Source organism: Monodon monoceros, unplaced genomic scaffold (genome assembly GCF_005190385.1).
Source record: "Monodon monoceros isolate NGI ecotype Baffin Bay Population unplaced genomic scaffold, NGI_Narwhal_1 Super_Scaffold_20, whole genome shotgun sequence".
Taxonomy (NCBI): domain Eukaryota; kingdom Metazoa; phylum Chordata; class Mammalia; order Artiodactyla; family Monodontidae; genus Monodon; species Monodon monoceros.
This window is the reverse complement of record NW_021703777.1, coordinates 30,598,674-30,611,295: the sequence shown is the minus strand read 5'-3', so window position 1 is coordinate 30,611,295 and position 12,622 is coordinate 30,598,674. Positions and strand designations below refer to the sequence as shown.

Here is a 12,622-nt window from a genome sequence, read left to right as displayed (position 1 = left end):
TGTATTTTCAGCTTCATATTTAGTTTGGGGGAAAAAGTTGGCTATTCTCTACACTGCAGCATCTTGGGGAATTTTTCTCCTTAGCTCTTTTAAAAACCTTGGCCAAGTTAAGAAGTCATTTGCCATTGGCATCCCAAATATGACAAGCATAGGCTTGGTGATTCTGGCATAGTTAGTGTAGTCAGGCTGGGTTCCTGTAAAGAGCGTTTTGTTACTCATGGCAGAGGGTTCTTGCTAGCGAGCCTTCATGTTTCCCAGCCTTCCACCACTGGTTGCATCTTTATAATAAGGCCTGGGTGCTGGGGCAGGGAGAATAAGTGGGAATCAGAAAACGTTAGTGTTCCCAGGAGCCTTAAAAGTACTCTATTCCAAATTTTGATGCATGAATCTCTTTTCTCAAGTATAAAAGCAGGAAGCATAGTCAATCAAGAGTCTTTGTCATGCTCTGCAGCTTTCTTAGGAGATGCAGACAGGCAGTAATATGTGATTGTCAACAGCATCTTGAATTTTCCGTGATGCTTGCCAACTCATAGGCCACCCAAGTGAGCAAGGTTGGGTCTCCAACCCCAGTTGGTAGGAGAAGAAATTGAGGGCCTTCTGGACTTACGCAAGGTCACAAAGAGGTCGGGAACCCAGTTAAAAATAGAAGCGAGACTTGGCTGGTTCCCATTCTTAGCATAAAGCACTAGGCTTCATTCCCTTCTGCAGAATTTGCTAATTGTTCATTTCTGACAACACAACAGGGAATTTTTCCTTTATAGCTGGTTGTAAACATTTAAGATGCCTGTCATCACTCATAACCTTTGTTTACTTATCACAGCTAGCTAGCTCTCTTATTTACGTATTTCTTGTTCTTTTCCATTTTTACTTCTATGCAGAGAAGTTACTGTATATGAAAGCACTTCATAACTCTCAAGTGGCATGTAAATGTTACTTGTTATTATTATGGTACTCATATTCTTAACTTTGCACCATTAAAATATTAATACAGATAGTACTTCTATTTTATAGTGGCCAGTAGGTTTCAGCACTTAAAATGGCACAGCTTACAACAGCATGAATGACAACTTCATCACAGATGTATTTCAGAGAAGCACAAATTGAGAAATTGCCTGTATATTTACATAGTGAGGCAACAGAATGGAAGCATTAACAGAAAATAAGATACCTATACAAATTTGGGAGACGCTAAAAGTATTTTTCAGCTAGAAAAGATATAACTGGAGAAAATTATTTTCCTACCAGATAAAAGAACACGTCTTCCCTTCATATTCTTGTTTATATATATGTTGTCTATACTTCCATACAGATGGTACAGAATTCCCCGTTAACAGATTTTTCACATGTAAAATGAAATACTTAATAGTCCTACGAGTGTTGTACTATATACTTCATTATCTACACAAGGAACTTAATGTGTTGACAGCATAGGAAAGTTTAGACAGATTATAGTAAGTAGAATATTTTCTTTTCTACAACTGATTTTCAGCAATGCTGAATGGGAGCTTCCAGTACACATGTATGGTTTACAAGTTAGCATCAGTTTAAATAACTCCAGCCTCCTCTAGGCTCTCCTCCTGACTTTAAGGCTTGTAATATCTCCCCATCCTCTTAGGTAGGAGAATTATCTACTCCTTTCTTCCTCCCCCAGACTTTTTATTTCCAAAGAATTCAAACTTATAGAAAAGTTGAAAGAATAGTACATTGAACGTCCATCCTGCACCTAGATTTTTTTTTTCCCTTTGGATTAGCCATTTGAGAGTAAGTTGCAGACATCATGGCCCTTCACCCCCAAGTATTTCAGCATCTGTCTCCTAGGAACAAAAACATGCTCTTATTGATGGCTGTATAATTATCACACTCAAAAAAGCTTAACCTGGTTACAATACTGTTATCCAAGACACAGTTCATGGTCATCTTAGTATTATCCTTTATTTACTTCTCCCCAACCCAGGATCCAGTCAGAGATCACACACCACATTTAGTTGTCATGACTCTTTAGTCTCATTTTTTCTTTTTCTTTGTCGTTTCCCTTTCTTTCTCTCTCTCCCCACTCTCTTCCTCCTGCTTTCCCTTTTTTTCCTTTCATGACATTGACATCTGTTTAGAATCCAGGGCAGCTCTTTAATTACCTACTCTTGAAGCAAACATAACTAAGGAAATAGGGGGTCTGCCTTATAAAGGTTTGGCTTTTTTCTTTTTTTTTCCTTTTAGCCTCCATGATTTCATGGCTTGCCGTGAAACCTCTAACGAGATGCCGTATACCTACTGGATGCATAAAATACAGGATGGTTTTTTCTTCCTGATAACTTGTGTCCTGATAGACTCTTCCAAAGGCTCACTCCTCAGGGCATTCCTGGGACTGAGGAACAGAGCTAGTGCACTTTCAATAGAATGGCAAGTGTCTCTAGGAATTGCTTTCGATATTCACAGGCCTTGTTCCCTATCCAACTTCCCTGTCCATACCAGTAGTGAATACCTAGCTAGCATTTTTTAGAGTTCAGTTGGTTCAAGCCAGTTGCTTTGTTTCTCAGCAATAGTCAGAGCTTTCAACTAAGTACTAACCTTTTATGTAAAGATAAAAGTACATCTCTTTCTGGGTCATTAGAGCTTTTCATTCATGAAATTAATGTTTCTTATCACTATCACTGATTACTCTTAATATGAAAAAGTTTGTCATTCCATTGAATCTCTAGGTCTTGGGAGTAAATTTTAGGGTAGGTTAGAAAAGATGTGGCAGTTTCAGTGTGGGGGCAATGATCTAAAATGAATGAATTTGTATGCTTTAGCCTTTTTAATAGTAATATACTCTTCTTAAAAGCTATAACAACAGAAAGACAAATATTCAGAGTTAAAGTTGGGGGAAATCTTTCTGCATTAAAGATCCTGGCCCAATCCCAAAGTTTTATTCAAAAAGGACAGTTATTGGGACTTCCCTGGTGGCGCAGTGGTTATGAATCCGCCTGCCAATGCAGGAGACACGGGTTCGAGCCCTGGTCCGGGAAGATCCCACATGCTGCAGAGCAACTAAGCCTGTGTGCCACAACTACTGAGCCTGCGCTCTAGAGCCGTGAGCCACAACTACGGAGCCCATGAGCCACAACTACTGAAGCCCGCGTGCCTAGAGCCCGTGCTCCGCAACAAGAGAAGCCACCACAATGAGAAGCCCGCGCACCAAGACGAAGAGTAGCCCCCGCTCGCTGCAACTAGAGAAAGCCCGTGCGCAGCAACGAAGACCCAACACAGCCAAAAATAAATAAATAAATAAATTTTTAAAAAAAGGGACAGTTATTTTTTTCCCCTGAACAAACTCTTTATTTTTTTAATTGAAGTGTAGTTGATTTACAATGTTGTGTTAATTTCTGCCATACAGCAAAGTGATTCAGTTATATATACACTCTTTTTTTTTAAAATTTTTTGCTGTACGCGGGCCTCTCACTGTTGTGGCCTCTCCCGTTGCGGAGCACAGGCTCCGGATGCACAGGCTCAGCGGCCATGGCTCACGGGCCTAGCCGCTCCGCGGCCTGTGGGATCTTCCCGGACCGGGGCACGAACCCGTGTCCCCTGCATTAGCAGGCGGACACTCAACCACTGCGCCACCAGGGAAGCCCTACACTCTTTTTTAATATTCTTTTCCATTATGGTTTATCATAGGATATCGAGTATAGACCTCTGTGCTATACAGTAGGACGTTGTTTATTATATCCATTCTGTATATAATAGTTTGCATCTGCTAACCCTAAACTCCCACTCCATCTCTCCCCCACCCCCTTCCCCCTTGGCAACCACAAGTCTGTTCTCTATGTCCGTGGGCCTGTTTCTGTTTTGTAGATAGGCTCATTTGTGTCATATTTTAGATTCCACGTATAAGTGATATCATATGGCATTTGTCTTCGTCTTTCTCTTTCTGACTTAGGTCACTTAGTATGATAATCTTTAGGTCCATCCATGTTGCTGCAGGATAGTGATTTTTTAAAACGTGATTCCCACGTCTCCTTCATGCCTTCCTACATCTCTTCTCCACAGACTCTCTTTGAATTTCAAAAGTAGCTGCTATCTTAGAAGACAGGAAGTCACAGATATGTGGTGGGCAACAATGAGACGGCAGTAAAAATGGACTCAGTTATCTGGTGTCTAACTGTTCAGCTTGTCAGAAGGTAGTTTCTCTCACTTAAGAATGGGAGCTTTTTCCAGCCACAGGTTTATTTTGCTTCACGATAAAACAGAGAAAATGAAGTCATGTAAGCTTCCTGAGACGTTAAGAAATATGGTCTCTATTCCTCTGCAGATAACAAACTAATTATCACAAAAGTGTTGGTTATCATTTAAGCGGGAAGTATGATGTTTGACATAATACGTAATTTCAGCATCTGTTGTGCTGTACTTTGGATTGTAAATCCAGACTAATGGGTCTGTGGAACTGTTTAGACCCTTTCTTATTAGATTCCCTTGCCTCTTAGAAAAGCTTGCGTATGAAAGATTCAGTTGATTTGGGCGTTTTGCATTTAATAACACTTCCATTCTGAAACTAGTGTGTACTAAATATCTACCATTTGTCGAGTAATCTTATGGAATTCACCAAACAGTCCTGCAAAATAGTTATTTTTTTCCCCTCGCAGGTAAGAAAACCGAGGCTGAGAGAGGTTAGGTGATTTGTGCAGGGTCACACAGCTGATGAGTAGAGAGAAGACAGGTTCAGGTCTTTCAGACTCAGTCTCGACCCAGTTTGTCTTCTCGAGATCAGGATAACTGCCGTGCTAGTAACTGCCCAGAGTGCTCTGGGAACAAGGAACGGAGACCAGCCAACCTGCACTCCCAGTCTTGCTTTTCACTGGCTGCCAACCGTTCTCAAACCTTCCTCTCTAACCTGGCTCCCTGGCCAGGTCTGAGGCTCCACAAGTGAACACTGTAGTAGTTGGCTTGGCCTCCAACCCCAAAGTGAAGTCCGAACAAACCAGGCTGTGTCACGTGAGAGCTCTTTTTCCCTGGGCTAGAGGGACGCCTGGATCTTTCCCTTCTTTCTCCTACAAGCCCAGAGGTGAATGTCAGGTCCTAGTATCCCAATGGTGCATGGAAAAGCAAGAGGGATTGCTCCAGTGTCAAAGGCCAAGCTGGTCTAGGCTGCCCTCTCCAGCCCTTCCTTGTGGGGAGAGTGTGGGTACCAGCCCTAGGCCACCTGACCTTGCCAGGGAGGCGGGGGCAGGAGGAGAATGGAATCCCAAGTGAGGAGAGTGGGCTTTCTGGCACTTTGGACCAAGGAAATATCCTTGCCCTTGATCCTGACCCGCCCTGGGGAGTGGAATTGGTACAAGAGGGCTGAGAACAGAGAGGATCGTGGAGCTGAGGGACCCCTGAAACTGCCAGACCACACCCCTCCTCTTTGAACAAGAATTGTTTCCTGTGATGGATATTTGATGTTTTTTTCCCTTTTGTGAAAGAGGGATTTAAACAAAAGAAAAATTGTTGCATTCACGTTCTCCTTTTCCTGAGGCAATGCCCGTGTTTAGAGGTAAAGAACATATATATTTATGTGGGCATATCTAGATAAATATTTAGTATCTACAGAAAACTGGTAACTTTTGATGATAGAAGTCCACTTTTAAAAAAATTGTCTTAACTGAGCAGTTTCAGCAAGCTTAGTCGTCAGTGCTCAAAGTGTTTGTATTTGTATCCGGTGATGATAAAAGAGCTCAAGGATGAGAAGGAATGTGGTGGGGGGAGGCGATGGGATGGGGAACAACTTTCTTTACCATAATGAAAATTTATCTGTGTGGGAACTTTCGCTTTGAATATGAATCAGAGGGAGTTCGTGCTTTGAGACAAATTTATGGTTAGCGGTAAAATAAAAGCACGTTTTAGTGCCTTATTTTTACTTAATAAATCTTAATTACTTTCTCTCCATAAATTAAAGCATTTACCATGCTATATCTTAATCATCAGGTTTGTCATGTATAGCATTAATTTCATAGAGTAATTGCCACTTGGGATTTTTGTAAAACATCACCTTAGAGTCTTTGTGTGAATGATCCAGAGGAGTTGCTAACTGGATTTTCAGTGAGTTACACTAGTCTTGTCATGTTGCCTCAATTTTTTAAGGAGGTACTGGTACCCACTGGGCTAACTTTGGGTATCATGTTACTGTTGGGTCACCAGTTGAGGGTAAAGGAGGAAGGGGAGAGAAATGGTGTGAACTACAAACTACTTTGAAGACTATGCAGTTTTACTCCTTTGAAGTATATCACAAAATATTTCCTGGCATAGGTCCCCAAGACTGACTTCTGTGAACTGATTTATTTGTAATTTGTAGAATTTCACGTAAATGTGCTAAAATCCTAAGGAATGTTTTATTGACTGAATAAGTTATGGAGTCTTCTTCATTCCGTGAACTTACTTAGCAAATCGTTTCCTAATAGTCAATGTCACCTTAGAGTTCGGTCCAACCCAAGTTGAGTTATCACAAATCCTCCTTATAAATTAGTAACATTTCGTAATTCTTGGATACCCGTATGTGAAAAAGGAGTCCACAAGATTTTCATTTGTATGTTGATTGGATAGACTTGAGAGTGGCATCGTTTGATCAATTAGATATTTAACAAAAGAAGGAGTCATAGAAGTGAGTATAAAAATGGATGGGATTTGCTGTGTGGTCGTGGCCTGCGTTCCTCAGTTCCTCGCCTCACCATTCGCCAGCTGTTTTGAGTATCACTGCCGGGGGGCAGGAGGGCAGGCGGGGATGGGGTGGGGTGGGGGCATGTGCTCCCGCAGGCTGACGGTCCTAGTGTTCCCCCAGCCCGCCGCCATCAGCTGGCTTCCGACTGGTTGGGCAGGAGGCTCTGATGAAAGACTGGAGCTGGGAGGAAAGAAGCAACAGGGAATTTCTCCTTCCCTCTTCCTCTGTCAGCATCACAGGTAGTGGAGAGGTCATGTCCACTGCTTCTGCTTCTCCCCACCCAGCCCCTCCATCCCTGGGGTATGAGTGTCTTCCTGCTGCTGAGAATCTTCTAAGTTGCCTTTTTGACATCCTGGCTCGTCTGTCATCTGTGTAATAAGGTCTCTGCATGAAATCTGTTCTATTTTACATGCTAAGAGTGGTTGCTTTTTCCTGACACATTTTATAGAACAGTTTTGCTTTTATTTCATAGCTTATGGAGTTTGGGATGTTGATAAAGGGAATGCTAAATTATTCATTACCTCAGTTAATGTTTAATCAGCTGGTTTGCATTTGGTAATGGCTCAAAGAAGATAAAATGAGTTGACTGCCCTCAGGGAGCTCAGCCTGGCTGGGGAGCCAGTGCTTTTCCAGAGCGCACGGGAGCTGAGAAGGAGGGATACCTACGCTGAGGTACTGGTGGGTCAACCGAGAGTCTTGCCAGGTGCTAAGATCTTGCTCAAGTGGTTGAGGAGGAAGGGCGTTCCCAGCAGAAGCAGCAGTTTGTATGAAAGCATGTCACGTGCCGAGCTGCATAAGCATCTGTCGGGTTAGGGGTAGTGGAGGGAGAGGAAGCCAGCAAGGTGATGATGGGCCGAGTCACAAAAAGCACTGAAGACTCCACCAAGCACTTGAGTTTATCCTTTCGGTGGTGGGGAGGAGGGAAGAAGGATATTAAGCAGGGGAATTACATGAACAGATTTATCCTTTAGAAAGATCACTCTTGAATGGGTGTGGAGGAGAGATTATAGGGCTGAGGGTGGAGGTAGAGACACCTGGCCAGGTGGCAGGTGCAAAATTCTTGATTGGAGGGGGGATTGTTTGAATGGAGGCCTGAATTAAATCAGAGGATTTGGGAGGAGGGGAAAAAATCAAGACAGACTAAGAAAGTAGAATATGAATTACTTGATTATTTATCTTGTATGTGTTGGGAGTTGTCATTAAATGATTGTTGTGCTCAGAGATCAGGAAATGTTTCTTTGGTTAGGCTAAGTAAGTCTTAAAACTCGAAGACTGCTTCTCATATTGTGGTCACAACGTGTCCTTGGAGGTCTCATGATGTTTCTGGGCTGTTTATGCTGCCTTATGCACTGGATATATTTTAGGTTCCACACAAGTTACGGTTTCAGGACTGCTTATTTTTCAAACAAGCCGAACAAGTGATGATTCTTTTTAAAAACCATTCACTACCCCCTCACCCTGTATCCTTTTTCTGGCCGTGATCTGCCCAGTCTCTCTGCTGGTCATGACATTTATTGGCTGTCTCATCTCCTGCCTCCGCCTCTCATACCTTTCTTAACTTCCGATTAAGGAATTAGCTCTTCACTTATTCAATAAATCGTTTCACAGGTACTTGTGTCTAAAGGTTTCAGAAGTCGAGCGATACAACATCCCCTGCTGATTGAGAAAAACTGTAGGTCCACTCACTCTCCAGCTCCCACATGCCAGAGCCTGTGTACAGAGTGTTCTACAAAGTTCAAAGAACACGAGGCTCACCCTCTAAGAGCTTGACATCTGAAAACAAGACTATGCAGGTAGAAACTGGCAGGAGGAAAATACTGGAAACGGAAGGGTTTGGTCTGAGCCGCTGCTGCAGAGTTGCGGCCTGGAGTTAGGGTCCTGAGCGCTAACACTAACGCACTTCATTCTTTCCAGGCTTACGATGAGTGTAGCCCAGAGCCTGGGTTCTGGGGGTCTCACATCCTGGCTCTGCCACTTACTGTGTGTGTCGCCTTGGGCCAGGTTACTTAAATCTCTTGTGCTTCCCTTCATTCTGGGTAAGATGAGGAGTATAAGAGTATCTGCCCTAGGACCACCGAGGGGATTAAATGGCACATGCGTGTGGTGCGCAGAGCCCACCTCCTGACACAGGCTGAGTGCAGCCAGCACTTGCTGTTGATGGTTCCCGAATGCAGAGTGAGGTGTCCTAAGGCTCACCTGAGACAGTTGTGCTTTTTGAGTTCCAAGAAGCATTGCTTTCCTTCCACACGAAAGCTGTTGGGGTTAGCCGTGAGCTCCTTTGTAGTCACTTTATGTTAATTGCAAAGAAAATTCTGTGACAGGCTTCTTCAGGACAAGTTAGTCTTTGGAGGTTTTGAGTTACCTCTTTGATCGTATCATACGTGATTGGTCATCACTTCAGAGCACTTCCAGAAATAAGTCTGAAGGCCAGCAGGTGGCAGGTAACACCTTGGAGGAGAGTGAGGCACCACTGCCTCTCTGAGACCCTCCGTGGATACCCATCACCTCCCTCCTCATTTGAGTTCAACACACATTGGGCACCACTGCCTTTCAGTTCTGTATGAGGCTCCAGGGGTCCAAGGCTGAACAGACAATTCCCGTTCTCATGAAACTTAGTTTGGTGGAAATATATGTAAACACATCTAATCCACTGTGATACAAGCACAAATGGAAGCATGTAGAAGGTCAGAGAGGTACATAGGAAGAAGCATAAGGAACGTTGCACAGACTTGGTGACATCTCAGTAGACTGTGAGTAGGAATAGGGCAAGTCAGCAATCAGCATGGTTTACAGGAGAACTGGACCGTGGGGTGGGGTTGGGTGGGGGGATATGTGATAGGAGATAAAATTGAAAATGGAGGCTGGAGCTAGACCGTGTAAAAGCTTGGCCTTTATCATGTGGACATGGGGGCTGCTGAATGATTTTAGGCAACAGAATGCCATAAGATTTGCATTTTTAGCAGGATCATCCTCACGTGGAACATGAACTTGCAAAGGATGTAGGATGTGCCGGCAGGTTCATGTCCTCAATGCACATTCATTGAGGCCAGCAACGGAGTCCTATGTCCCTCTGCATTCCTAAAGCCTAGTATTGTGTAGACACTGAAGACATTTTTTGGAATAAAGACAGCCCCAGTTGAAGTTTCCAATTCTGCATCCTCTCCTCAGAACATGCTGACCTGGACCTCCATCTGTCACAAGCAGCTTGACTAGGATCGCAATAAATTCTTTTTTCTTGGCATTCTTTTAACTGGCACTCTCTATTTACTAGCCCTTCTGTGCAACTGTAGTGTGGTGATGATTGATGCTTATAATTCTGACCCTGAAGTGCTCCAAGCCTTCTAAATCATCCAAAAAAGATGAAAGTATATTCAATATTGCTGTAATGTTTGTGTGTTTTACTGAATTCTTATTCTTTGGAAATTGATGGTTTATCAAGTGCTCATATACTCATGTGCATGCAGGGGCAGTGAGAGTCTGTGATCACCCACGACTCTTCACTCCCGCACAGCACCAGGTGAGGGGTGTTTATTAGCAATGCACACTCAGAAATTAGCAAGCAAAACAGACCTGGGCTCTCTTCATGCCTAGAAGGAAGCAGGTTGGCCCCAAAGGGGCAGGCTGGACAGAGATGAGAGAGGAAGCAGTGGTTAGAAAACAGTGAGAGTGATAAAGCAAGAACTGGACAGACAGCCAGTCGGGCAGTTTCTAAGCACACCCATGCCGCGGCCCAGCCCCGGAGGAGTGGGGCTCGGGGCTGGGACCCCAGCCTCAGGTTCTCGTGTGCCTTGACCCGGGTCAGATTTTCGGGCTTGGATTTGGCAGGATCTTCCACCAGCTCTGTTTGTATTGCAGTAACAACTGTTCAGTAAAATGCCAAACATTAGCAAGTGAAAACATCAATAATTAAAGCATCCTGTTCACGCCGCACACACATCTTATCGTGAAAACCATTATAACTGCAGAGCTAACAATATTATTTGGCCCAGAATGAAGAGCTCCAAATGGAAGCTGTGAGATGGCTCCATTTTGTAACCCGGTTTCCACAACCAGGCACGTGATGATGTTATTAGGAGGGAGGTTTGCTGTTGGCTTTTTCTTTTGGGGGTTGTATGTTGCAGTGAGTAGAGACACCTCTTACATTTTCTTGTACAGATTTGTTTTTAAAATCTGCGTGTTTGATCAACAAGTCCTGCCTGTGTCTGGGTGCCTGGTCCCCGCACCACAGGGATTCTATTCTGTTTGTCACCCTCTGGGCAAGGGCACTTGCGGACTCTCGAGCTGGCTTTAACATTTTCTGCTCTGAGATTCCAGTGAGTCTCTTGGTCTCTCTGGGTCTTAGTTTTTTCTTTTTCTGACATATTGGAATAATACAAATTCCCTCTTTATAGGGTTGCTGTGGGGCTGAAATAAAACGGCGGATGTAAAAAAGCTTAACTGGAAAGCCCTACGTAGATAATAACATAGTAAATACACTAAAGAATACCATAAATAATCTAATAAAAAATAGAAATATGTTTTATCAGCAAGCATAATGTCCTCAAAACTTACCCCAAAGCGGTGTGGGGAAAATGAACCATGTATTGAATTCCTGCTGTGGAGGAGATTTGCCAGCTGTGACTTTGTCCCCTCTGCAAGGTGGACATTGAACCCCTCTCTCAGAGGTGAGGAAACTGAGGCTTCCAGCCCCACAGCTGTACATCTACACAGCGGAAGTGGGGTCTGGACCTGACTCCAGAGCTGAATGCTCTTTCTTCTCATCTCTAGTTGTCTACCTCATTCCAGCCACCTACCCACCCCTCCACCCCCCAAAGTGCTAAGAGCTGTTTACGTCCCTTGGGGCCAGAAAGTTGGCCAGCCCTTTCTTGGTCTTTTGCTCCTGAAAGCGGGACAGGGTGGGATCCAGAAGGAGCTCAGGAGCCCCAGGAGCCCTGGAGGGACCAGCAGCTTGGGGAGGTGAGTGGGGAGCACGCTCAGCCTCCACTTCTAGGGAGTCGGCCAGGCCTGGACCGAGAGTAGGAGGCAGGAGTGCGGCATTTCCCAGCCCTTGAGGAGATGGCTGCAGTCCTGTCGTTTCCAGAAGTTCATTCTTTCTGTGTCACAGTGTCTCCCAACATCACCGAGGTTGTTTGGAGAGCTGCTTCTCAAATCCTCCTCTCAGGAAGTGCCTCCTGTGTGTTCTGAGCGGCTCCTTGTTCTTCTAGTGACGTTAAGTTTATTTCCTGTAGTAACCACTCTGCTGAGCTTTTCTGGGACCTTCCCTGTTAACTTTGATGTCATGTCAGGTATGGGTAGGGGGGAAGGACCCCCGATGTGGCAGTTACTAGGTGCCCAATGGTACCCACCACCGCACGCATCTTCTTTTTTATATAAACCAGCTCCGACTCCAGATACACTGAGTCGGCTTGTAAGCCGAGCTGTCTACACAGAACCAGAGCTGATGCCATCGAAGGGCCGGATGGCCAGATTCGGGGAGGATGTCCACAGGTGGAGGAGCGTTTGTTCAGAAGGTGGGTCTGAGAGGAGCCGCGTGTTCTGTCCCCCCAGGTCCTAAACAGGCGGTGTGTGGAAGCAGCCGTGATGACCGGCCTGGCCCTGGACTGCCACATCAACAGGAGGTCCTTGTTTGACCGGAAGCACTACTTCTACGCAGACCTCCCTGTGAGTATGCTCTGCCCTCCGTCCATCCATCCGTCTGTCCACCCACCCAGAGCTGGGGCTTAGCCGTGGGAGGGGGCTGAGCGCCTCTTTAGCCAGAGCTCCATCCATCCCAGTGGGAGGCCCTGCCCGGCCTGATGAAGCCAGTGCCCCCTGACGTTTACTAGATTGGATGCCAGGGTCCTGATCGCCGGCTCTGGCGGAGCCTCGTGCTTCTGGCGGCTCGCTCCTAACTGCGGAGGGGAAGCAGCCCGCGCTCTCAGGCTCAGCCCAGCTGTGGGGTTTGGTGCTAAT

General features: G+C 45.0%; 1 protein-coding gene across 3 annotated transcripts in view; it reads left to right on the top strand.

Moving 5' to 3' along the window:
- The window catches only part of GATB (glutamyl-tRNA amidotransferase subunit B), a 77,908-nt gene that overhangs the window by 16,106 nt on the left and 49,180 nt on the right, over window positions 1-12,622 (top strand). For all 3 annotated transcript variants that reach the window (XR_003795537.1, XM_029234821.1, XM_029234822.1), the window contains exon 3: window positions 12,218-12,331. Coding sequence is in view for 2 of the 3 variants with exons in the window: in XM_029234821.1 (XP_029090654.1) it covers window positions 12,218-12,331 (114 nt within the window). In the remaining variant the exon portion in view is untranslated. The remainder of the gene's footprint in view (window positions 1-12,217; window positions 12,332-12,622) is intronic.